This window comes from Engystomops pustulosus, chromosome 4 (genome assembly GCF_040894005.1).
Source record: "Engystomops pustulosus chromosome 4, aEngPut4.maternal, whole genome shotgun sequence".
In the NCBI taxonomy this organism is placed as follows: Eukaryota; Metazoa; Chordata; class Amphibia; order Anura; family Leptodactylidae; genus Engystomops; species Engystomops pustulosus.
In genome coordinates, this window is record NC_092414.1 from 204,718,279 (window position 1) to 204,745,310 (window position 27,032).

At 46.8% G+C, this 27,032-nt stretch overlaps 1 protein-coding gene across 5 annotated transcripts in view; it reads left to right on the plus strand.

Moving 5' to 3' along the window:
• The first annotated feature begins 56 nt into the window (after positions 1–56).
• Positions 57–27,032, plus strand: part of DNM2 (dynamin 2) — a 41,922-nt gene continuing 14,946 nt past the window's right edge. The window contains exons 1-17 of one of the 5 annotated variants that reach the window (XM_072149541.1): positions 57–363; positions 7,847–7,920; positions 13,127–13,276; positions 14,788–14,991; positions 15,081–15,179; positions 17,587–17,747; positions 17,999–18,141; positions 18,431–18,566; positions 19,006–19,073; positions 19,171–19,309; positions 20,742–20,828; positions 20,904–20,974; positions 21,998–22,024; positions 22,625–22,676; positions 23,201–23,212; positions 25,789–25,902; positions 26,875–26,984. In XM_072149541.1, coding sequence (XP_072005642.1) covers positions 203–363; positions 7,847–7,920; positions 13,127–13,276; positions 14,788–14,991; positions 15,081–15,179; positions 17,587–17,747; positions 17,999–18,141; positions 18,431–18,566; positions 19,006–19,073; positions 19,171–19,309; positions 20,742–20,828; positions 20,904–20,974; positions 21,998–22,024; positions 22,625–22,676; positions 23,201–23,212; positions 25,789–25,902; positions 26,875–26,984 — 1,808 coding nt within the window. In that variant the 5' untranslated portion in view covers positions 57–202. The remainder of the gene's footprint in view (positions 364–7,846; positions 7,921–13,126; positions 13,277–14,787; positions 14,992–15,080; positions 15,180–17,586; positions 17,748–17,998; positions 18,142–18,430; positions 18,567–19,005; positions 19,074–19,170; positions 19,310–20,741; positions 20,829–20,903; positions 20,975–21,997; positions 22,025–22,624; positions 22,677–23,200; positions 23,213–25,788; positions 25,903–26,874; positions 26,985–27,032) is intronic. The other 4 variants (XM_072149538.1, XM_072149539.1, XM_072149540.1 and 1 more) reach the window with 4 other exon arrangements.

Here is a 27,032-nt window from a genome sequence, read left to right on the forward strand (position 1 = left end):
CCCTTTCTACACAGCCCCGCCTCCTGGCTTCTCCGCCCTTCCTTGGGGATGACGTTGGAGTTGCGTTACCAATCAGAGGAGGGAAATTCTTGAGCGGCATAAACTTGGACCAATAGGCGATGCCGGGTGGCGGCCGTTGGGCTGAGTGGATGGCAGAGGAAGCCGAGCGGTAACGGAGAGCTGTCCGACACTGTGAGCAGCCATGGGGAACCGGGGGATGGAGGAGCTCATTCCCCTCGTCAACAAGCTCCAGGACGCGTTCAGTTCTATCGGACAGTCCTGTAACCTCGACCTGCCGCAGATCGCAGTGGTGGGAGGTCAGAGCGCCGGCAAGAGCTCCGTGCTGGAGAACTTCGTAGGCCGGTAAGTTGTCCTGACCGGGGCGACTCCTGCGCTGCCCATACAGCGGGGTGTGAGTCACACAGGGACTATTTCTCTCCGGGCTGTTCAATGAGTGACGTCACCGGGTGGCGAACTACATCTCCCAGCATTCCCTGACATACAGGATAGGAGATGCTCCAGGTGCAGAGGGCAGGGCATGCTGGGAGCTGTAGTTCTCAGCTGCTGGTGTGTGTACATCTCTATATATAACACCATATACTGTATATGATAGGTCAGAGAATGCTGGGAGTAGTAGTTCTCAGCTGCTGGTGTGTGTACATCTCTATATACATCATATACTGTATATTCTAGGTCAGAGCATGCTGGGAGTTGTAGTTCTCGACCTCTGTAGCATGAATAGCTCTGAATATACTGTAATATAGTTTATATTCTAGGTAAGAGTTATGATTGGTAGCTCATTACATGCTGGGAGTTGTAGTGCCCAGCGGCAGCAGTGTATTTGACATATACGACATAATGTATAGAACGGCAGTATGTATCCTGTCTTACTGTACGTCATGCTGGGAGTTATAGTTTCCGCAAGGCGGAGGATGAGCAGCTGTGAATATACCATCATACGGTGTATATTATACAACCAGACCCGGATGCAGAGCTCAGGGCATGCTGAGAGTAGTAGTTTTCACCAGATGTAGCATGCATATTATATACATATATGTTCTAGGTAAGGCTTCTTATGTAGCTTGCTGGGGGTTGTAGTTCTCAACACTTAACATGTAATTGGCTGTGTTTTTGCCATGGTGTATAGTATGGCAGTATGTATACTGTCATACAGCCAGGGCATGCTGGGGATTGTAGTTTTTACCTACAAGTCTGTGAATGGTTGATGATTGATGTATATATTGTCATATAGTGTATGTTATAGGTCAGGGCCGTAGTTTCCACAAACATTAGCAACTGCGTATTGTATTTTGTAGGTTTGGGCTCAGATACATATATAGATCTCTCAGTCCTTGCTGGGAGTTGTAGTTTCCAGAAATCGCAGCATGTATACATGATCCTATAGTGTATATTACAGGTCAGGGCATGTTGGGAGTTGTAGTTTCCAGCAGCTGTAGATATACCATCATCATATTAATATCTGAGCCCGGGTATATAATTCTATCCTCCTGCACGCTCTGGTATATGGATCAATCCCACTTCCAGGGCAGAATATGTCGCAGATTACTGGAATAATGTACACAGGTTATTAGATTCTGTATTAGGAATATTTGGGTTGGGTCATGTCGGATCAGCGTCAGACCATTGCCCATTACTTCCACGCCATGTAATGATCTGTACTATGGCGCGTGTCACCTGGTAGTAGAAGGCAGACTCTGCCCCCTCGCTGGGTCGACCCTCCACCTTTGCCAGGGGTCGGGATCCATTCACCATGACGTTCCCGGATGATCCTATAAGAAGTGGCCTTGTTCCCGTGGTGCAGAAGGGGAGTGATTGTTGGGTGCACTTGGTCTGTGTGTTGTCTAGGTAGGTTGTACGTGGCTAATGCCAACACCCTGCCTCCCCCGGCATCATTTTCCCATAATGCATCCCTGTACCAGTTAAAAGGCACACGCTCCCCTAGCCGTCCACATAATGTAAGTCAGGACCCATTAGACTCCATGGTCCAGTTTTGATACTTGCTTGGGTTGGCATGGGTGTTCTGACCGGCCCGTGACTTTGTGGGATCGGACCTGGTACCCATGACCCTCTTGCTGGTTCAATGATTGCACTTATGAGGGTGACAGTGAGCAGACCCCGCTCTGTAGCCGCTCGCCCCCCTTTTCTAGACTCGGGGCAGCGATCCAAGTCCTGACTGTTTACAAGACGGCATACGCTGAGCACCGGGCACCAAGTTATGGGGGGGATCCAGCACCCTAATAGGGTGTATCATAGGGGTGCTTGTCCTGCAGTAACCACACATGGGAGACGCTGGCCTCTTCTTCCATAACTGCTGACCGAGACCAAGACACAGGGAGGTGAATCTTGTGTGCAAAGTGCAGGGACGTCAGGCGATCTCCATCTGTTAATTATTGCATTGGCTCATATGTTCTGTGCAGGTGTCAGTCCTCACTGCTGCTCGGGTTTTATTCATCCTGCAATAGTGTAAACTGTCCCTCTGCATCTGTGTAGCAGGACAGATAACACTAAGCGGTGCGCCATGATGTGTAGTCTACAGGACTGTAGGACCGGAGCGAGGGTATAAGTGGATTATATCCAGAGGTAGCAGTCATGTACTGATAGATGAAGGCGACCGAGGACTGGGACTAATAGTCTGTGTCTGTCCTGGATGACTTCATCAGTGCACTATGTATGTATAGTCATGGAATTACAGGAATCCTAGGACAATTACTTCTGACAGCAAGGAGACCTAGGAGATACCCAGAGGACTTGTCCTGTACTGATCCTGAGTTACATCCTGTATTATACTCTACAGCTGCCCTCACTATTCTGCTGCTGGTGCAGTCACTGTGTACATACATGACATTACTTATCCTATACTGATCCTGAGTTACATCCTGTATTATACCCCAGAGCTGCACTCACTATTCTGCTACTGGTGCAGTCACTGTGTACATACATGACATTACTTATCCTGTACTGATCCTGAGTTACATCCTGTATTATACTCTACAGCTGCCCTCACTATTCTGCTGCTGGTGCAGTCACTGTGTACATACATGACATTACTTATCCTGTACTGATCCTGAGTTACATCCTGTATTATACCCCAGAGCTGCACTCACTATTCTGCTGCTGGTGCAGTCACTGTGTACATACATGACATTACTTATCCTGTACTGATCCTGAGTTACATCCTGTATTATACTCCAGAGCTGCACTCACTATTCTGCTGCTGGTGCAGTCACTGTGTACATACATGACATTACTTATCCTGTACTGATCCTGAGTTACATCCTGTATTATACTCCAGAGCTGCACTCACTATTCTGCTGCTGGTGCAGTCACTGTGTACATACATGACATTACTTATCCTGTACTGATCCTGAGTTACATCCTGTATTATACCCCAGAGCTGCACTCACTATTCTGCTGCTGGTGCAGTCGCTGTGGGTAGACCTCAGTCATCCCTGGAGATAATTTCTCAGTATATAACAGAGCTGGACCATTAGCACTCCCTGTATAGACTTGCTGGCGTTGCCCTCTGTCCTGGCGGGTGCAGTCTGTGTCATGAGGTGCACTTCCCGCTGATATCTCTGGGTTAGGTCAGGAATGTGGCGTACACTCGGCGTGTTTTCATTTCTCAGCCTGATAACGATATCAATGGAGACCATGGGGAGGGAGCAGCGGGACGCCTGGTCACAATATCACATATCACTACCCATAGCCCTGCACTGTGTGTGGTACTGCCTTGGAATTTTGGGTGTTTGCATCCAAACCGTTGCATTACAACGTATTCAAACCCCCCCCCCCCCCCCTCCCAGTGCACTATGAGATGCTGCAATCCAAGAATAAAATTCCCTATTTCATAGTCCTGCTGCTACTAACATACACAACGCTATGATTACTCATCTCAGGAGCAATACCGGACACTGGATGAAGTCTCTGGTCACACCTGCTGACAGGTTCCTTTTACATAACTGATGTCAGACTGTCATGGTGCAGGAGGTAAATGTACATCAGGTGAAGTTACAAGGAAATCCGCTTTAATATAGTACACAACGGCCTCCCCTCCACAGATAACACCACGAATATATACATGTAATAAACTGATGGAGAAGGAGGAGATGGCACCACTATTATTCTACTTGATAACATCCATCTTTTGTACATAGGGGGCAGTATTATAATAGCTATATTCTTGTACATAGGGGGCAGTATTATAATAGTTATATTCCTGTACATAGGGGGCAGTATTATAATAGTTATATTCTTGTACATAGGGGGCAGTATTATAGTAGTTATATTCTTGTACATAGGGGGCAGTATTATAGTAGTTATATTCTTGTACATAGGGGGCAGTATTATAGTAGTTATATTCTTGTACATAGGGGGCAGTATTATAGTAGTTATATTCTTGTACATAGGGGCAGTATTCTAGTAGTTATATTCTTGTACATAGGGGGCAGTATTCTAGTAGTTATATTCTTGTACATAGGGGGCAGTATTATAGTAGTTATATTCCTGTACATAGGGGGCAGATTTATAGTAGTTATATTCCTGTACATAGGGGGCAGTATTATAGTAGTTATATTCTTGTACATAGGGGGCAGTATTATAGTAGTTATATTCCTGTACATAGGGGGCAGTATTATAGTAGTTATATTCTTGTACATAGAGGGCAGTATTATAGTAGTTATATTCTTGTACATAGGGGCAGTATTATAGTAGTTATATTCTTGTACATAGGGGGCAGTATTATAGTAGTTATATTCTTGTACATAGGGGGCAGTATTATAGTAGTTATATTCTTGTACATAGGGGGCAGTATTATAGTAGTTATATTCTTGTACATAGGGGGCAGTATTATAGTAGTTATATTCTTGTACATAGGGGGCAGTATTATAGTAGTTCTATTCTTGTACATAGGGGGCAGTATTATAGTAGTTATATTCTTGTACATAGGGGCAGTATTATAGTAGTTATATTCCTGTACATAGGGGGCAGTATTATAGTAGTTATATTCTTGTACATAGGGGGCAGTATTAGAGTAGTTATATTCTTGTACATAGGAGGCAGTATTATAGTAGTTATATTCTTGCACATGGGGGGCAGTATTATAGTAGTTATATTCTTGCACATGGGGGGCAGTATTATAGTAGTTATATTCTTGCACATGGGGGGCAGTATTATAGCAGTTATATTCTTGGACATAGGGGGCAGTATTATTACTGTTCAGGGTGAGTGGACAGCTGGGTCTTCTCTATTTCCTGGAGTGAGAGCACTGAATGGAGTATTACACACCATGTTGCGGTAGACAATATCCTGGGATGTCTGCAGTGTAAGCATTAGTCATCTTGCGGTAGTATAGTGATCAGTGACCTTGTGTACATTTCCTTGTAATGATACTGGGGAAGTTCTCCTCCTCTGAGGTCACATGCAGGATCCTGGAGAAGTGGTGTGGCATCTCCTGTACCCCACTGCTCTAATATTTGGAGTGATTCAGGGAGTCGTAGTCGCTGATGGGAGTAGTAGTCCATAATTCCTCTATCGGCGTTGTGCATGATCTTTCCGGTCTGCTTGTGCTTCACTGTAATTGTTGTTTGACGATGTTTGCCGAGCGTCTCCTGCAGCGTCCGATAAGGAGAATGTACACGTCACACCCTTCCCAGAATAACCTGCACACACTCCTGGGTGACAGCAGCAGGGGGATAGCCTGGTGTGCACCTCACATCACTACCCTATACACATGCACCCTCAGCCACATCTGGTGTCATGTCCTCCGGCTCTCTAACGCTCTGTCCATCCTGATCTTCCTGGTTCAGTAAACTGGATAAATCTTAATAACCTTACAGTGAATATGAAGACTTTCTTAGAAGTCGGGAGCTTTCCTTAGACTCCTTCTGTAGCCACACACACCCTTTGCCCTTAAAGGGACGGCAGTGATGATCCTGCATCTTCTCCGGATTCCCCGTCTGTAAGGAATCTCCTTATCTGTGAAATCTGTGCTGCCTCCTGTCCTGCGGGGATGGGGACGTGCAGCACAATGCAGCGACATCAGGCGGCCGTCCCCCCGCAGAGCGGCCCTGGATGGTGGCGGCTCCGAGCGCTTCCTTCCTCCCCTATCAATTCTGCTTTGTAGACACATCGGCCGCCGGGTTTTATTTTTTCCTCTTTTTCAGCCTAATTCCTGCGTCATGTGTGATCACGCATAGAAGTCCCGTGACCCGGACTTTCTGGTAATCCAGCGAGACATAATGGATGAATGATCGCTGGGACTGTACCAGGAAACCCCTCAATGGCGCGTGTGAGGTCGGCTTATTATCACGGACAAACCCTGGACACCTAGAGCTCGACATGACACAACATCGCTATCACAACGCTTTTACTATCGTATAAACATGGTGTAGTACTACACTCCGCCTGTGGGGGTGCTCTAGGGAAACGCTTGGTTCTGTAGTTCCACTAGAGATTTGTCATCCCAACAAGTAGGGATTGTCTGAACGGAAGAAAAGCCTCCATTGTTGGCCGTAACCTTCATGCTGTGGAGGAATGGGACGCACCAGATGAGTTTTCATAGTTTTCCTCTTAATAAAGATGAGTAATAAGTGTCTGATTATCGATACCAGTAAGCTGCGTGTAAGCACGTGGGAGGTTATATAAGATGCGTTGCTTTGTCCCCCCGGTGTAAAGTGCTGAGCTGGTGTGCAGCGGGGATGACACAATGCCCGTCCTATGTGTCTGTGTGTTGGCTTCCTGTTGGGCTGAACAATGGCCGCAGCGATTACCAGAGGCTGACGCAGCACATGCCGCCACACCGGCCTCACGGTCACCGACTGTATTAGGAGGCCTGCAAGTGACCACTGCAGTACCGCACACGGCCTGTGCGAAGTGGTGGCGCTGTTACTCTAAGAATGCTGCCTTGTTTTATTAATCCGCTTAGCCCGGACTGTGAAATACACATTTATAATCCAGGATTTTTACATTTGCGGGGGATGTCCTCACACTGCAGTTCCCTCTGCAGCAACTTTTAGGAATTCTCCCTGGAGAGATGTTTATACAGACCTTTGTGTGTGTCGTTAGTAGCAGCAGGACTGTGAAATATGGATTTGTATTGTAGGATTGTACTTTGTAGTGGGGATTCGCAGGTTGCTGTGTTCTGTGCAGGCCGTGTTGGGTATTGTCCCTGAAGAGATGCATAACGTACCTTTGTGTGTGTCGTTAGTAGCAGCAGGACTGTGCAAATGGATTTATAATTTATATTCCGGTATTGTAGCTTCTCCAGTCGCACCACAGGTTTGTCCTCACACTGCTGTGCTCTCTGCATTGAGCCGCTGCACATTTTTCATCTCCTTTTTCTCATTACAGCAAGTTTCTAGATGATATCTATAGTGGTCACAGAGCACAGCAGTGTTAGGAGAGGCCCACAGAGCAATCCTGGAAGATAAATGTATATGTCACAGTCCACAAAGCTGTGATACCACGTCCCACCAGGGACCTTACTCTGCTGAGTGGAGCCTTTGGTCTTGTTGTGACAGCGGGCAGAAGTCTGGGGCGTGTTCACATGATGACATGTGTGCGTAGTGTTTGTAAACCATCAATCTCCCCTATATGTGCTCTGGGATCAGCGGGTGACACGCGGGGTGTGTGTGTCATGTATGGCCGTGGCATGTGAAGAGTCAATACACGGGGCATTAGTCACGTCCCATAGACTGTGGGGCTGTAGTGTGAGGGACGTGTGTGTACACAGACCTAGCCGTAGGGCGAGGGGCCGGATAATGTAACACTGCGTATTCCATAGAAACTACAGCATCTCCTGATCATTCCTTTCTCTTCTTCCTTGCAGAGACTTTCTTCCCAGAGGATCCGGCATCGTCACTCGTCGCCCCCTCATCCTCCAGCTCATATTTTCTAAAACAGGTTTGTCCTCTTCCACCTATACCACACTATTGTATAATCCGGCCTTTTGTGCATGACGTCAGTAGCAGCAGAACTGTGAAGTATGAATTTATATTCCAGGTTGTTTTTCTGGGGCGTGTCCTCACACTGCTGTGCCCTGTGCTCTCTGCAGCGACTGTTGAGTATTGTCCCTGGAGACATGTGTAATCCTACTCTTGTGTATGAAGCTAGTAGCAACAGGACAGTGAAATATGGATTTATGTTGTAGAATTATATGGGGGCTTTCCCTAACACTGCTGTTTTCCTCTCTCTCTGCAGCCAGTGGTATGTATTGTCCTTGGAGAGATGTGTAATCATAGCTTTGTGTGTGTGTGTTATTAGTAGCAGCAGGACTGTGAAATACAGTTTTATTCTTGGATTGTTGCTTTCTGAAGTTTACAGGGAAGAGTGGTCCTCACACTGCTGTGCCCTTAGCTCTGTATTGTGTTGCTATGCAGCACCTCCTTTCTATTTTGAATAAAAGCTGTTGCAAGTTTCTTATTGGATACTATATCATTTGGGGAGGGGCTGTGGAGCAGCTTTTTGTAGAGCGCTCTGAGCACAGCAGTGTGAGGACACAAAATTGATTGATCCTCCGCCTCTACGTTCATCCACTCCACATTTAGGAAAAAAAGATGCAGTACCTTTGCAACCAGAGATTTTTGGTACTCACGGGGACAGTCCTTAGTCCATACCCAATGTCCTCAGCGTTGCATGCCTAGGGCATGAAAAATCCTCATATAGGGTACGGTAGCTCGGCACGGCGTCCCTCCTGGGGATTCTCAAGGTAGCTCGTAGCTTCAGTGCTACTCCTAATTGTTCCCACCCGGGAACTTGTTCCTCCACTACTCGTTCCACTTTCTTCGTTCCTTCTTCTAATTACTATTCGATTTGGGAAGAGAAAGGAAAAAAACCATGGTGCAGTACTTTTTTGATCGTTAAAATTGTTTTAATGGTAAAACTCACAAGAGTAAAGATTAAAAAGGCCTTATGGATAAAAGGCCTTATGGTATACCGAGCGTGTTTGTTTTATCCATAAGGCCTTTTTAACGATCAAAAAAGTACTGCACCATGGTTTTTTTCCTTTCTCTTCCCAAATCGAATAGTAATTAGAAGAAGGAACGAAGAAAGTGGAACGAGTAGTGGAGGAACAAGTTCCCGGGTGGGAACAATTAGGAGTAGCACTGAAGCTACGAGCTACCTTGAGAATCCCCAGGAGGGACGCCGTGCCGAGCTACCGTACCCTATATGAGGATTTTCCATGCCCTAGGCATGCAACGCTGAGGACATTGGGTATGGACTAAGGACTGTCCCCGTGAGTACCAAAAATCTCTGGTTGGAAAGGTACTGCATCTTTTTTTCCTAAATGTGGAGTGGATGAACGTAGAGGCGGAGGATCAATTTTGTACTACCATTTACTGGTTATTTTTTTGGATCTTTTTAACCTGTATCCTCCTTGTGCCGTTTTTTTCCATTCTTTTTTGCGAGTAAGGGTAAACTGAATATCGTTCTTCTAAGTGTGAGGACACGTCCACAGTGCACTTGAGGTAAAATCCTGGACCCTCTAATGTCCCCCTCCAATTAGCCTCATGTAGAGTTGTCTACCACCATCATATTTGGGAAGATTTTTGGCTACTTGGTGAGATATAAAGGGACCTCCCTCTGCCCCCGGAGTTCCCATTTCTGACGAGCCCCCCGCAGGTGTTGGAGGAGTGGCTGCCGGCCAGGATTACCCATCATCCCACAGTCCTGACTATAGCCCCCTCGGGCACCCGCTGAGGCCTGCTGGGACTTGTAGTGGCAGCACCTGTCCCTGAGGATCCTGAACCTTCACCTGTCGCCTCTCCCACAGGGCAATTAAAGGCATTTTCCATCAGGTAGAACCAGTTTGTCGGATAACTTTTTTGTGACTCGCTGATAAATTTAGGTTAGAGGCTGCGTAATAAAAAGTACAATCGGATGTGCCGCTGTTAACCCTCCACATCCCAACCTCAGCAAAGTGACCTACAGTTCCAGGCCCAGAGGGTCCATCAAGCCTCTAAGTGGTTATGTCTGGAGCAATGGCTCGGGGGCTACGAGTACAGTGTGTATATCAGTGCGTCCTCGTGGTGATGTCATTCTCCCTGCGTTACACAATGATGATGTCACAATGACTACGACTCAGAGGAGCTTGTGACTACATGATGTAATAAGGGCACATCCCCTGCCCGGGCTTGTGTACTGTGCTGCTATATGACGCCATGGCAGGTGTGGGCGCTACACGCTATGCAGGGTGATGGGTAAGGATGGCAGTGTTCCCTGTACTGCCCCGCCGCTCGCCTCTGGCTGTGTACACAGCAACACAGTGTGTAAACACCCGGCCGAGGGCATAATCATCAGGAGACCTGGGCTGAGAGTGCCCCCTATATATCGCTCAGGTTATTACACTCTCTGAGGCCGAGCACCACAATGTTTAGTGTTACAGTATTCCCATGTTCTAGTTGCCCATGGAAACCAATCAGAGCTCAGCTTTCATTTAGCAACAGCTGTTTATGAAAGGAAAGCTGAGCTCTGATTGGTAACAGTCTGAGGAATATGGGGGTGACACAAGAGCTTACAGTCTATGAGGAATATGGGGGTGACACAAGAGCTTACAGTCTATGAGGATGAGGGGGTGACACAAGAGCTTACAGTCTATGAGGATGAGGGGGTGACACAAGAGCTTACAGTCTATGAGGAATATGGGGGTGACACAAGAGCTTACAGTCTATGAGGATGAGGGGGTGTCACAAGAGCTTACAGTCTATGAGGATGAGGGGGTGACACAAGAGCTTACAGTCTATGAGGATGAGGGGGTGACACAAGAGCTTACAGTCTATGAGGATGAGGGGGTGACACAAGAGCTTACAGTCTATGAGGATGAGGGGGTGACACAAGAGCTTACAGTCTATGAGGATGAGGGGGTGACACAAGAGCTTACAGTCTGAGGAATATGGGGGTGACACAAGAGCTTACAGTCTATGAGGATGAGGGGGTGACACAAGAGCTTACAGTCTATGAGGAATATGGGGGTGACACAAGAGCTTACAGTCTATGAGGATGAGGGGGTGTCACAAGAGCTTACAGTCTATGAGGATGAGGGGGTGACACAAGAGCTTACAGTCTATGAGGAATATGGGGGTGACACAAGAGCTTACAGTCTATGAGGATGAGGGGGTGTCACAAGAGCTTACAGTCTATGAGGATGAGGGGGTGACACAAGAGCTTACAGTCTGAGGAATATGGGGGTGACACAAGAGCTTACAGTCTATGAGGATGAGGGGGTGACACAAGAGCTTACAGTCTATGAGGAATATGGGGGTGACACAAGAGCTTACAGTCTATGAGGATGAGGGGGTGACACAAGAGCTTACAGTCTATGAGGATGAGGGGGTGACACAAGAGCTTACAGTCTATGAGGAATATGGGGGTGACACAAGAGCTTACAGTCTATGAGGATGAGGGGGTGACACAAGAGCTTACAGTCTATGAGGATGAGGGGGTGACACAAGAGCTTACAGTCTATGAGGATGAGGGGGTGACACAAGAGCTTACAGTCTATGAGGATGAGGGGGTGACACAAGAGCTTACAGTCTATGAGGATGAGGGGGTGACACAAGAGCTTACAGTCTGAGGAATATGGGGGTGACACAAGAGCTTACAGTCTATGAGGATGAGGGGGTGACACAAGAGCTTACAGTCTATGAGGAATATGGGGGTGACACAAGAGCTTACAGTCTATGAGGATGAGGGGGTGTCACAAGAGCTTACAGTCTATGAGGATGAGGGGGTGACACAAGAGCTTACAGTCTATGAGGAATATGGGGGTGACACAAGAGCTTACAGTCTATGAGGATGAGGGGGTGTCACAAGAGCTTACAGTCTATGAGGATGAGGGGGTGACACAAGAGCTTACAGTCTGAGGAATATGGGGGTGACACAAGAGCTTACAGTCTATGAGGATGAGGGGGTGACACAAGAGCTTACAGTCTATGAGGAATATGGGGGTGACACAAGAGCTTACAGTCTATGAGGATGAGGGGGTGACACAAGAGCTTACAGTCTATGAGGATGAGGGGGTGACACAAGAGCTTACAGTCTATGAGGAATATGGGGGTGACACAAGAGCTTACAGTCTATGAGGAATATGGGGGTGACACAAGAGCTTACAGTCTATGAGGATGAGGGGGTGTCACAAGAGCTTACAGTCTATGAGGATGAGGGGGTGACACAAGAGCTTACAGTCTATGAGGATGAGGGGGTGACACAAGAGCTTACAGTCTATGAGGATGAGGGGGTGACACAAGAGCTTACAGTCTATGAGGATGAGGGGGTGACACAAGAGCTTACAGTATATGAGGATGAGGGGGTGACACAAGAGCTTACAGTCTATGAGGATGAGGGGGTGACACAAGAGCTTAAAGTCTATGAGGATGAGGGGTGACACAAGAGCTTACAGTCTATGAGGAATATGGGGGTGACACAAGAGCTTACAGTCTATGAGGAATATGGGGGTGACAGAAGAGCTTACAGTTTATGAGGATGAGGGGGTGACACAAGAGCTTACAGTCTATGAGGATGAGGGGGTGACACAAGAGCTTACAGTCTATGAGGATGAGGGGGGGACTCGAGGTATAAGAGCTGGTATCGTTTCCTGGCCTTTTGGCTAAGATGAAGAGTATCTCCCCAAGATCTCTGCTGACTGTCAGTGACCTGAGAACTATCTTGGTTACATTCCGTGCCTATAAACCTGTACACAGCTAGTCCTGTGGGAGGAGCTATGTTAAATGGACTCTGCTTTTCCCACAGCAGCGTTATTCTGGATGGAGAGACTGTGATATGCTCTGCCTAATGTAGGATGATATAGGGATTTGCTATGTGGGGTCTTCTCTGACAGGAGGGAGGAGCTATGTGGTCTGCACCTCCCACTACAAGGTGACACATACAGGAGGAGCTACGTGGCATGTATTCTGCTCCTCCCGCCAAGGGCTGATACTGACAGGAAGGAGGAGCTATGTGACATGCTGCTCCTGATTCTAAAAAATTCAAATGTGGAGTACAAATTGTGTGCCTTCTTTGGACACCTTCATCAGCAGACCACAGATCAGTGTGTGGGACTCGGACTAGTTGTGATCTCTGGAGTATAACCCTCACTCTCCCCTTCCTACAGAATATGCCGAGTTCCTTCACTGCAAATCCAAGAAGTTCACAGACTTCGATGAGGTCCGGCAGGAGATCGAGGCGGAAACAGAAAGAGTAACTGGAACAAACAAAGGCATCTCACCGGTCCCCATCAACCTGCGCGTGTACTCCCCTCATGGTGAGTGCCCCCAGTATGTCATGTCATAGGGCAGTGTTATAGTAGTGATAGACCTGCACATGGGGGGCGTTATTATCCCCGTCATAGACCTGCACGTGGGGGGGGGGGGGGGCGGTATTATCCCCGTCATAGACCTGCACGCGGTGGGGGGCGGTATTATCCCCGTCATAGACCTGCACAAGGTGGGGGGCGGTATTATCCCCGTCATAGACCTGCACAAGGTGGGGGGCGGTATTATCCCCGTCATAGACCTGCACAAGGTGGGGGGCGGTATTATCCCCGTCATAGACCTGCACAAGGTGGGGGGCGGTATTATCCCCGTCATAGACCTGCACAAGGTGGGGGGCGGTATTATCCCCGTCATAGACCTGCACAAGGTGGGGGGCGGTATTATCCCCGTCATAGACCTGCACAAGGTGGGGGGCGGTATTATCCCCGTCATAGACCTGCACAAGGTGGGGGGCGGTATTATCCCCGTCATAGACCTGCACAAGGTGGGGGGCGGTATTATCCCCGTCATAGACCTGCACAAGGTGGGGGGCGGTATTATCCCCGTCATAGACCTGCACAAGGTGGGGGGCGGTATTATCCCCGTCATAGACCTGCACAAGGTGGGGGGCGGTATTATCCCCGTCATAGACTTGCACAAGGTGGGGGGCGGTATTATCCCCGTCATAGACCTGCACAAGGTGGGGGGCGGTATTATCCCCGTCATAGACCTGCACAAGGTGGGGGGCGGTATTATCCCCGTCATAGACCTGCACAAGGTGGGGGGCGGTATTATCCCCGTCATAGACCTGCACAAGGTGGGGGGCGGTATTATCCCCGTCATAGACCTGCACAAGGTGGGGGGCGGTATTATCCCCGTCATAGACCTGCACAAGGTGGGGGGCGGTATTATCCCCGTCATAGACCTGCACACCGTGGGGGGCGTTATTATCCCCGTCATAGACCTGCACAAGGTGGGGGGCGGTATTATCCCCGTCATAGACCTGCACAAGGTGGGGGGCGGTATTATCCCCGTCGTAAGCTTGTCCCATGCAGCGGTATAATTCCAGAGGATCTCGTTGCCTTTAGTTTCCTTCATGTTGCTCTCGGCCTCCGGACATGTTTTCTTTAGATTCTCTCTATTAATGGACAGCGTGGAGGGAGGGGGGGGGGGTTGGAGTCTTCCTCAGGATATGGATAGATAAGTGCACTTTACTCTAAGCTCGGTGCAGTCTTGTGGATACGCGGGTCTCGGTGGGGTCCACATTGTCTATGCCTGAGATGCAGAATCCTCATGATAGTGTTACATCCAAAGACGTAGAAGAGAAAGCGCCCCCTATGTGTTATGCATTGTAATTTGGTCACTTATGTGTTGACCCCCTATGTGTTAATCTGGGTCATTATACACGATGTCACTTGCTTTCCCTGCGACCGCCTGACACTGGTTGCTAATGTTATCATTACTGTCCATTGACCTTTCCGTAATGTTATTTCATAAATTCATATAACCTCTCCTTCCGCAGTTCTTAACTTGACCTTAATTGACCTTCCGGGTATCACCAAGGTCCCGGTCGGTGACCAACCCCAAGACATAGAATACCAGATCAGGGACATGATCCTGCAGTTCATCTCCCGGGAAAGCTGCCTCATCCTGGCCGTGACCCCCGCCAACACTGACCTGGCCAACTCCGACGCCCTAAAGATGGCCAAGGAGGTGGATCCACAAGGTGAGAGTGCAGAGGTCACAGATAAATAATACCGCAACCAATCTTCCATCTGCTGCTCTTTCTTACTATTGGATGTCGGTCTCTTTCAGGTTTAAGGACAATCGGTGTCATAACCAAACTGGATCTAATGGATGAAGGCACCGACGCCAGAGATATCCTAGAGAACAAATTACTGCCACTAAGAAGAGGTAAGTGCACAGGGGCTGGTAGTTATATCTGATCTTGTAGAGGAAGCCACAGCACTCACAGGGAGGCAAGTGGTCTCCTCTACAAGATTGGTTGACATTAGATTCAGGCGCCAAAATTAAAGTTCTTGGTTCGCTCTTATACCGGAGGATTGCGGTCTACTCTCTAGGTTTGGTAGGTATATTCTTGTACATAGGGGGCAGTATTATAGTAGTTATATTCTTGTACATAGGGGGCAGTATTATAGTAGTTATATTCTTGTACATAGGGGGCAGTATTATAGTAGTTATATTCCTGTACATAGGGGGCAGTATTATAGTAGTTATATTCTTGTACATAGGGGGCAGTATTATAGTAGTTATATTCTTGTACATAGGGGGCAGTATTATAGTAGTTATATTCTTGTACATAGGGGGCAGTATTATAGTAGTTATATTCCTGTACATAGGGGGCAGTATTATTGTAGTTATATTCTTGTACATAGGGAGCAGTATTATTGTAGTTATATTCCTGTACATAGGGGGCAGTATTATAGTAGTTATATTCTTGTACATAGGGGGCAGTATTATAGTAGTTATATTCTTGTACATAGGGGGCGGTATTATAGTAGTTATATTCTTGTACATAGGGGGGCAGTATTATAGTAGTTATATTCTTGTACTTAGGGGGCAGCATTATAGTAGTTATATTCTTGTACATAGGGGGCAGTATTATAGTAGTTATATTCCTGTACATAGGGGGCAGTATTATAGTAGTTATATTCTTGTACATAGGGGGCAGTATTATAGTAGTTATAGTCTTGTACTTAGGGGGCAGTATTATAATAGTTATATTCCTGTACATAGGGGGCAGTATTATAGTAGTTATATTCCTGTACATGGGGGGCAGTATTATAGTAGTTATATTCCTGTACATAGGGGGCAGTATTATAGTAGTTATATTCCTGTACATAGGGGGCAGTATTATAGTAGTTATATTCTTGTACATAGAGGGCAGTATTATAGTAGTTATATTCCTGTACATAGGGGGCAGTATTATAGAAGTTATATTCCTGTACATAGGGGGCAGTATTATAGTAGTTATATTCTTGTACATAGGGGGCAGTATTATAGTAGTTGTATTCTTGTACATAGGGGGCAGTATTATAGTAGTTATATTCTTGTACATAGGGGGCAGTATTATAGTAGTTATATTCTTGTACATAGGGGGCAGTATTATAGTAGTTATATTCTTGTACATAGGCGGCAGTATTATAGTAGTTATATTCCTGTACATAGGGGGGCAGTATTATAGTAGTAATATTCCTGTACATTGGGGGCAGTATTATAGTAGTTATATTCTTGTACATAGGGGGCAGTATTATAGTAGTTATATTCCTGTACATAGCGGGCAGTATTATAGTAGTTATATCCTTGTACATAGGGGGCAGTATTATAGTAGTTATATTCTTGCACATAGGCGGCAGTATTATAGTAGTTATATTCTTGTACATAGGGGACAGTATTATAGTAGTTATATTCTTGTACATAGAGGGCAGTATTATACTAGTTATATTCTTGTACATAGGGGGCAGTATTATAGTAGTTATATTCCTGTACATAGGGGGGCAGTATTATAGTAGTTATATTCCTGTACATTGGGGGCAGTATTATAGTAGTTATATTCTTGTACATAGGGGGCAGTATTATAGTAGTTATATTCCTGTACATAGCGGGCAGTATTATAGTAGTTATATCCTTGTACATAGGGGGCAGTATTATAGTAGTTATAGTCTTGTACATAAGGGGCAGTATTATAGTAGTTATATTCCTGTATATAGGGGGCAGTATTATAGTAGTTATATTCCTGTACATAGGGGGCAGTATTATAGTAGTTATATTCTTGTACATAGGGGGCAGTATTATAGTAGTTATATTCTTGTACATAGGGGGCAGTATTATAGTAGTTATATTCCTGTATATAGGGGGCAGTATTATAGTAGTTATATTCTTGTACATAGGGGGCAGTATTATAGTAGTTATATTCCTGTACATAGGGGGCAGTATTATAGTAGTTATATTCCTGTACATAGGGGGCAGTATTATAGTAGTTATATTCCTGTATATAGGGGGCAGTATTATAGTAGTTATATTCTTGTACATAGGGGGCAGTATTATAGTAGTTATATCCCTGTACATTGGGGGCAGTATTATAGTAGTTATATTCTTGTACATAGGGGGCAGTATTATAGTAGTTATATTCTTGTACATAGGGGCAGTATTATAGTAGTTGTATTCTTGTACATAGGGGGCAGTATTATAGTAGTTATATTCTTGTACATAGGGGGCAGTATTATAGTAGTGTAGTATAGTATAGTATTATAGTAAGTTGTGCTCTCCATGACATGACTTTCTGGTTTCTCCTGTGCAGGTTACATTGGGGTGGTGAACAGAAGTCAGAAGGACATTGATGGTAGGAAGGACATCCGGGCTGCTCTGGCTGCTGAGCGGAAGTTCTTCCTGTCTCATCCCGCGTATCGGCACATGGCTGACAGAATGGGGACTCCACATCTACAGAAAGGCTTAAACCAGGTCTGTTCTAGATGGGGAATCCTCTGTACCACCTCTGATATGTATCATTCTGGGATTTTAATATTATTCCTGACAACCATAAAGGGGTTTTCTGATATTGGTACCCTCACAGGTGAGCTGCAGTTACCTGAGCCGGCCACTACACACAAACTGGCGCTGTTCTAGTGGTTCCATAATGACATTTATGAACTCTGCACGTTAACACTTTTTTATACTGTTTTGTGTATTGTTATCCACTTCTTGTATTCCAGCAACTGACCAATCACATCCGGGAGACTCTCCCTGCCCTGCGAAGTAAACTGCAGAGTCAGATGCTTTCCCTGGAAAAGGAGGTTGAGGAGTATAAAAACTTCCGCCCTGACGATCCCACCCGGAAAACAAAAGCTCTCCTGCAGTAAGTGGCGCCCATCACTAGGTGGCGGTAGCTGATCCCTCTGCAGTCTGTATGAATGCAAATACATAGGAAATCTACGTGCATCAAGCTGCAGTCTGTCTTCTGGTTTACAGCTACATTCATAGTTCTGCCAACTTCAGAGCTGAAATCTCCCGGTGTCCATTGTGTCGTGTACATTGTCGTCTTTGCACAGTTCTCGTGGCTTTTCCATTGATAGTAATATTGGAGCTTCTGTACAGGCAGTGCTCAGGGGTGGACATTCCCTTTTAATCCCCGTTTCCTCTTTCAGGATGGTCCAGCAGCTGGGAGTGGATTTTGAGAAGAGAATCGAAGGTTCTGGTGATCAGGTGGACACCCTGGAGCTCTCCGGAGGTGCCAGGATTAACCGGATCTTCCATGAGCGCTTCCCCTTTGAGCTTGTAAAGGTAATTCTGTTTGGGGGGCTTTTAGATTCTGTCCTGTATTGTCCCTCTCTGTTATTCTTCCTGGAAAGGAATAGATTGACCCTTTGGTTGTCGCCAATATGAGGCGCATCTGAAACTGTCAGATCATATCCGCAGGTGGAAGACAGCGCAGGGACACGTCCGCTTTGAATAAGAGAATAGAAACGCCCAGTTGTCATATCATTTATACATTTCCCGGAGGATTAACAGAGGAACACAGTATAAAGATTAGATGAGCAGCCCCGTAGTTTCAGTTCGGGTTTGGCCATTTATAGCCATGGCTTATAGCAAGGGGCAGCGATTTGCCAGACTGGCTGTTCCACCAGCAATACATCCGGGTCGTGTTTGGAGCCGGAAACGATGCGTCCACCTCTTCACGATGTCTGTATTTAACCCTTTCCATTATTTGTTCTTATTTAAGATGGAGTTTGACGAGAAGGATCTACGGAGGGAAATCAGCTACGCCATAAAGAACATCCATGGTGTGAGGCAAGTCCGGACCACATGTATACATGGTAGCACCTCTATGGGGTGGGTCAGGTTCTGATCGTATCCTTCTCTCTCTCTCTCTCTCTCCCCCGTACAGGACGGGTCTCTTCACCCCTGATTTGGCCTTTGAGGCTATAGTGAAGAAGCAGGTGGTAAAACTGAAGGAGCCGTGTCTGAAGTGCGTGGATCTGGTCATCCAGGAGCTGATCAACACTGTGAGACAATGTACAGTCAAGGTGAGGATGAGGGGAGTAGTCCTGTGCCTTGTATTAGGTGATCACATTGGAGTGTCCTTGTATTCAGTCAGTTACATTCCCCCTGATCTAAGAGTGATGGCTTCTGGGCTCCTCTAATTGGATTGTGGCGCTGGTCCGGTCGGTGCTGTGCGGCCATCCTGTACATAACACTATTAGGACGACAGCTAATACAGAACAGGAGCCCATGAGACGCCACAATCTGTTTATCTGAGGTCTGATACAGAACGTTGCGGCGATTGTGGCTCGTGGAGACGTCACTGAGGCCTTTTTTGCGGGGACTTGTCTCCTCTTATGGTCATGACCTAAGGGTTTTTGTGAAAGGCGGGATGAAAAATTTCCAAACTTCCTGCAGTGTTTCCGAGTATGGGTGGGTTTTACCGTGTTTAATTTGTTCACTGTCCTCCCTTTTATTCGTCTACTAACATTAACCTCTTCTTTACTCCTCCCTGGACTGTGACATCCCGGGGTCAGAGGGCATCGCCTAAGACGGAGGGTAAACGCTCAATAAGTGACGTACAATGTATATGTATCAAGACACAGTATTGGATCCCTCCGTATTTAATCCTGTATTTACTGCCTTGACCTCTAGGTGGCAGTCTCATGAAGCTTCTCTATAGATGCCTTATGGATAGGGGGAGCCATGTTGTCTAGATACATATATTCACTATAAAATAAAAGATCACATGTGTCGATGTGCATCACCGCCTCCTGTCTGACCATGTGACTATTCAGCATCCACTAACCATTCATTGAGGCTTTATTTTTGTTTTGGTTTTTTTTGTTAGTTTTACAGCGCCACTCCTGTTCTGTGGCTGATTCTGGTATTGCAGCTCACACCTTCTTTAAGCAAATACTACTCAACCATGAACAGGAGTGCTTGGTTCGGTGCTTGGCTGACCTCTGGGACCTTCCCACACTCCTCCTGGGGCTTAAGGGGTGGTCAGACATGTCTGCTTTCTTACAAAAACGGCACCTGGTTCATGGTTCATGTCGGTATTGCAACTCAACTCCATTCATCTCTATGCAGCCTACACAATCCACGGTCAGGTGCGGCGCTGTTTTTGGAAGGAAAAAAATCCATGTTTTTCAGCCTCCAGGGTCCTCCAGGATTTGTATCTATGCTGTGTCCAGATAAACACGCCTGGAGCCTGTGGTCTTTACACCATTTGCCAGACACAGCGCCATACATTGCACAGTGGCGGTGGTTGGCATTGCAGTTCAGACTCAATAGATGCAAAGCTAATCGTGGAGGTATTTGAATTATGCCTGAAAATGAAAATGCCTGATGTTCCTGCTGCCATCCATTTATGTCACTCATGCATGAAGTGTTAGCTTCTGAGCCAAGCTCCTCCTTAACTGAAACTATAAGAGTCTATGTGACGTTGACCCTTCTCCTCTTCCGCTTTACCAGCTGGCTTCTTACCCCAGACTTCGAGAAGAGAGCGAGAGGATTGTCACCACCTACGTCCGAGAGAGGGAAGGAAAAACAAAGGAGCAGGTAGGTGGCCACTGCTCAAAATCCCCGGCTTTACATTTCCGCCCTTATGCTGACATTGATGCCCTGTGTCCACAGATTCTGCTCCTGATAGACATTGAGCTGTCCTACATCAACACCAATCATGAGGATTTCATTGGATTTGCCAAGTGAGTGCCCCCTGTTTGTGAGCACAGGCCTTGTTAGTGAGGTGACCACTATGACTTGGGTGCACAGGTTTCCTCTTCTGGTTACTTGATCATTATAGATGTGGTGTAAGTGAGCCTATATATGTATAACCTTCTTCAATTATTTCTGGATAATGGATCTAGTGTTAGCCCACAAGTCTGGACAGATGCAGAGATCCAAAGCTGCTGTGAAAATGTGCTGCCTTCTGTCACCACTAGGGGGAGGTTGCATACCATTATCAGCTCTTCTGGGGTTATTATGGTAATTTCTAGTCATCTCCTATACACAGGTAAGGTGAGGGTCCGATAGCTAGGACCTCCTCCAAGATAGAGGGTCCCTTAAATGATTAGAAATCACTCCATTCCCTTGTTTGGAGCTGACAGACTACTTAGTATGTATTTGACCTGTCATTACATTCCAGACAGGGGGTTTTAGATTCCTATTCTCAGAAAAAAAGTGAGCAGGAGGTGACTTCTAATCCCCCTTTAAGTGCATACTACATATACAGTAATTACCAAGTCCAGCTCACCCTAGTGGTAGCTGCACGTGGCTGCCATGTTTCATGTCTGTGCAGGGGATTTGGAGCTCTGTATCATAAAGCAAAGCTGTTTAGAGCTCAGGTTTTCAATGTATTGGAGTGATCTGACGTCACCTGAGGGTCGGACGTGCCACTAATGTGTGTGTTTTATCTCCTCACTGCACGTTGTGCCCAGATGAAGCCCCTCTGCATGGTAACCCGATGGTGTGTGCCCGGGTGTCATTTATCAGTGTGGTCCTGCTGTCTGCATCTGTTGGCTAACTACAACTCCCAGCATCCGTGTTGTCTCGTTTTAGGCTTAGCTCACGTTGTGCTTCCTCCATGATGTCTGCTGCCTCCTCACGCTTGCCCTGTGGCTAGTCTTGTGTATTTTTTCTTCTCTCGTCTCTTATGACCTGCACCCTCTCTTTCTTTCTTCATCCTCACGGCCATCGCTCACTCGCTCCCCCATTCTGTCACATCCCAGCTGTTATACCGAGCAGCTCGTACAAGGGTGGGTATCTCACCGTGCGTCTGTCCGAGTGCTTGACGTGTGAGTGTGGCTCCTTCCCGAACCCTAGTCTTAATCGAGTTCCCCCCTTTTGAGTCTTGGATTCTAAGAAGGACTTCATTGTATTTCTTTATTACACCGGTGGATTACTTGCTTGCTATAGCAGCATCCTAGGCTTGTATCTAGCAGCCAAAATAAAGAGAAGCTGTGTATAAAGCATGGCGAGGCACAGAGCTGGGTACCATGGGTGCCTAGTAATCCGTGCATCTAAACTGGAGGCACTGACCTCGCATTATTACTTATGCACTAGTCATGATGGTGATGCTTCACTTTGGGATTATTTGGTATATAACATTACTGAATGTGTCTTCCATTTGGTTGGGGCTGTGCTATAAATGGGGGTCACGGCAGTTCTCAGACTGATTCCTTGTTTGCCAGACTTGGCACTGGGTATGTAGTAATGGCTGTGTCTGGTACGGCAGCTTCAAGTGAATCAAACTGGGCACAGCTACTAACAGCAGGCAAAGGGATGGGATGCCTCCATATTAAATCCCTTAAAATTTTATAGCCCGTTTACCTTTAACTTGCTTTTTTCACCTCTAGTGCACAGCAGAGGAGCACGCAGCTGAACAAGAAGAGGGCTGTCCCCAACCAGGTAACCATCGCGTACCCCCTACAATATCCAGATATCCACGCTTGTCAGGACCAGGTCACTACAAACACCCCATGCACCTATTTTATTGACCTCATTCATGTATCTCCTTACGTGTGTACTACATCTCCCAGCCACGATCCACAATTGCAGGTCCCTGCCGGAGCCCACAGCCGCCTGCAGCGCCCCTCACTCTGTCCTGTCTCACACCCCTGTGCTCTCTGCACACCATGCATGTGCGTCTGTAGTGTCACAATTGGCATGTACACTGGTAATTTGGCCACTGACTTGTGTTGTTGTTGTGGGTATGATGGGAGTTATACTATTAACTGTATATTAATTGCATGTAATTTTCTCCCCTCTTCCTCTTTCTCTCGCTGCTCCGTTTCGTGTGTACTCCTCCATTCATATGTTTCACCCACCATTCTCCCTCCATAATTTCTCTCTCTCTCTCTGGTCATAAAATTCATTCTCTCTTCCCGCATCTTCCTTTAATCTTGTGACTCCTCCTGCTATACTTAACTCAGGGAGAGATTCTGGTAAGTACTCGCTAAGTGTGAGTAACCGTGCCTTGGCCAGAAGAAATGGAAACCACTGCATGAATAGTCACTCTAGGCAGGGGGTGGATATTTTTGCAAACTCCTCTGTATGAAGCGGTCATGTTTGCTTTTTTTAGGTTTGGACTACTAAAGGGGTTTTCCCATGAAGCAAGTTAGGCACTATCCTTGCTGATCAGTGTGGGTCTCCGTGATGGGGCCCCAAACATTACTAGAACGGGGTCCAATGTACCACCGTTGCACCCCTTGTAGCACCACTGAGATGACTGGAGCAGCTTGACGCACATCAGGGCTGCCCCGTTCGCCTGAGTGTGGGGGTACATCAGATCCCCATTCTCATGACCCGTGGGGGGGGGGTCCCATCACAGAGCCCCCCACCGATCAGCAAGTCACTTTTTGGGAAAACTCAGTTCAAGGGGATTGTGCCAAGTTTAAAAGTTATGGATAAGGGGTAATGTGCTGACTAGGGGCCCAGTCTGAATGGAGTAGGAGGTCAGACTTGGTCTACCTCTGACCTTCCCACAGAGAATGAATGCAATGCCAACGTGCATATTCAACCTGCTGCTCTTTTCGGGTACAGGACTGATGAGGTCCTAGCAGTCGGACCCTGACTGATCAGATGGGGCAAATTATTGAGATGTACCCGGGTGAGTATTTGGCAGAGAGTGCCAATTTCCCACTCCTGCCCCTATCTGGCTGTTGAGTGCTTTTATGTGCGCAGTTGTTGAGGACCCCAGTATAATAACATTGTTTGGGGTGCGGGTCTGCATGTTTCCCCACCCCAAGTGCTTAATTGCTTTTGCCTACTAATCCCAATCACTCTACAATAAAATCGGCTTGCATGTTAAAATTTGGTTCCCTGCAGCCACCACTAAGGGGCACCACTGAGCGTACTGAAGACAGACGCTAGCCAGTCTACTCTATAGGGGTGTAATAGTAATGCATGGTTTCCTTTCAATGGCTGAGGAACGGTTTGTCGTGTTTCTACATAAAATCAGAACTGCTTTGAATCTGCGGCTTCTTCCGGCTTGTGTTCCCTTCCCCCGTCAAATCCGGTGTAATTTATGCCAACCGCCCGGTTATCACAAAGCCAATCAGAGTGGAAATGGGGTCAGGAGAGTGATTTTTGTGGTAAAGGTATTCGGAAATCGCCATGCGTTCCACATATTATGTTTGTGGAGGGTACGATGTTGGGTGGTAGATTCATCTTCTCCAGTGGCTGACATCTCAGAAATGTTTTCCATGGACCCTGTGCTTGCTCGGGCAGTATGTTCGCTTTACTGTGCCACACTCGGTGGCATTACAGGTACTGCGTAGTGATCCGCTCACCTGCGAACATATGAGGCAGCCATTTTGTATCGGAGTCTTTGCATGATTGGGTCACAAAATGGCTGCCAGGCGACATGAGGTAAGTTGTGTGTGGAAAAACACTGAAATCTCTGTGGAAAGCTGGGTTACGATGAATTAAGTCACCCAACTTTCTCGGACTCCTGAATGGCCGTACAATGACATTATTATCCCTGCCCTGTGTTTGTTCTACTTATTTTTTCAGTGATTGGACAGGTTTGCAATTCGGGGTTCTCGAAAAGTTTGGTGACCACCCCTGTGTGCCTCTTCACTGTAGATAACGGCCATTTTAACATAACAGGGCAGATTTATGAGACGGACTTGTTGTAACCAATCATAGCCCGGCTTTCATTTTTCAAGAGCTTAATGTGAAATGAAAGTTGCATTGTAATTGGTTGTGCTGGCCACATTTTGTGTTGGACAGTTCTGACCTAAAGGGCCGTTGATGGGCCAAGTAGTCGGACAGTCAGATGTTTCCACATCTAGAATTAAAGGGGCGTTCTCTACTTAGAGATGCCTTATAAGACAGTGAGTCTTTTTACCTTTATTAACCAATCCCATCACAGCTTTCATATTTCAAGTGCAGAAAGTGGAATGAAAGCTGCTCTGTGATTGGTCACTTGTCTCTTAGACAGATTTATAAGTTTTAATAGTGGAAATGCCCTTTAATTCTAGCATAGAAATATCTGGTAACTCAGTCGCCAGGATGGGAATATAAAACGTCTACACAAAATGTCTGTCATAGAAACCAACCTGTGATCCCCTCTTCTGAGCCCTGATTGGCTGCTATATACGTCTATGGCTCCTGGAGGCCCCCGATGCTTAGGGCCCACGTTGTCTTACCTGCATTAGATGTCCCTCTAGTCGTAGGGTTTCACATGTAGGACACATGAACTTTCCCTCAGATGCTGGTGGTCCCCCTCCCACAGAGCATCTGTGGGGTGATCTCCCTTATATGATGGCATATATGGGCAGCCTAATAAACATATGCCGCAGACTGGGCAAACTGGCATATGTAAAATATCACCCATCATTAGTATTGGTAGCCGACATAATGGCCGCCTGTGTTGTAGAGGCTTTTGTGTGAGCGACAGCCCCTCAATCGCACAGGGCCCCCCCATATGATGGTTGCCAGTCTTTGTTTCCTTCCTCCCATCCCCCATCTTCTACTTTTGTTTTTTGTTCTTTCTCCCCCCTTTTTCTCATTACAGGTCATCAGGAGAGGCTGGTTAACCATCAATAATATCAGCATCATGAAGGGGGGCTCCAAGGAGTACTGGTTCGTGCTGACTGCCGAGTCCTTGTCCTGGTATAAGGATGACGAGGTAAAGGCAAGGCGGGAAAATGGGAGGGGGGGTAAAAGTTTTTATTACAAATCCATATGGTTTTTATCAAGGACACAATGTGTATTCGTACACGGCACTGAATCCCTGGCGGCAGCGGCGTCCTTGATGCGCGTCCGTCCCAGTTTAACCAGTGTGTAGACTACTGTTCACATTGTGTCCGACGAACACGTAGTCTGAACACTGGGAGAACGGGGCCAGCCGTGGTCCTCACTCCGTAAGGTGCTTCTTCACACACATTCACCAGGTACCCACTGCCCCCCCCCCCTTCATCCTGTACATATTACAATCCCAGTATATCAGTCCATAGACTTATTATCTATACTTAACCCTTGATAACCTATTCCTAGTTTGCTCCCTGTGTATTATCCATCTCTATAATGTACTACATTCCTCTACATTATACCGTACTCTTCTAGTTACCCCGTCATCAGACCTCCCTTAATTTCTACCCACCCAAGAGCAGATCCCGTGCCGCAGATCTTACCAGTCTTCTGAGAGAAGGGAGAGCGGCCGCAGGGTCGTCCAGGCTGCCCATGACGTGGCATTGAAATGCTCCGAGCTTCGGGAACACATTTGTGGCTATGCAGGAAGTGCGGGAGGAGGGGTTAGGAGGCCGTTTGGGGGGGCCCTCAGCCTCCATCACCCTCCACCAGCCAAAAAATCCTCCCAGACACTTAAACTGTTCCAGATGTTTCATCTCCAGCCGAAACACATGCTCCCTTCCTTTAACCCCTCGCACTCCGGTAAAGTGCACTCTTGTGTTGACGAACACCAAGACCCCCATCTAAATAAAGATTTTTTTTTGTTACGGTATCATCGTAGCAAATCCACATAGTACCCCGGCCCCCAATACTAGCCCACCAGTGCTGAGCAGTAATGCTGCAGATTGTTTAACACTGTCATGTCTGGGTGGTCGTATCCTGAATGCCTCATTTTTGTCGCCCCCTGCAGGAGAAAGAGAAAAAGTACATGTTGCCCCTGGACAATCTGAAGATCCGAGACGTAGAGAAGGGCTTCATGTCCAACAAACACATCTTTGCTATTTTTAACACTGAACAGCGGTGAGTGGCCCGTAAGGAGGGGAGGAAACTTATTGGGAGAAGCTGGGG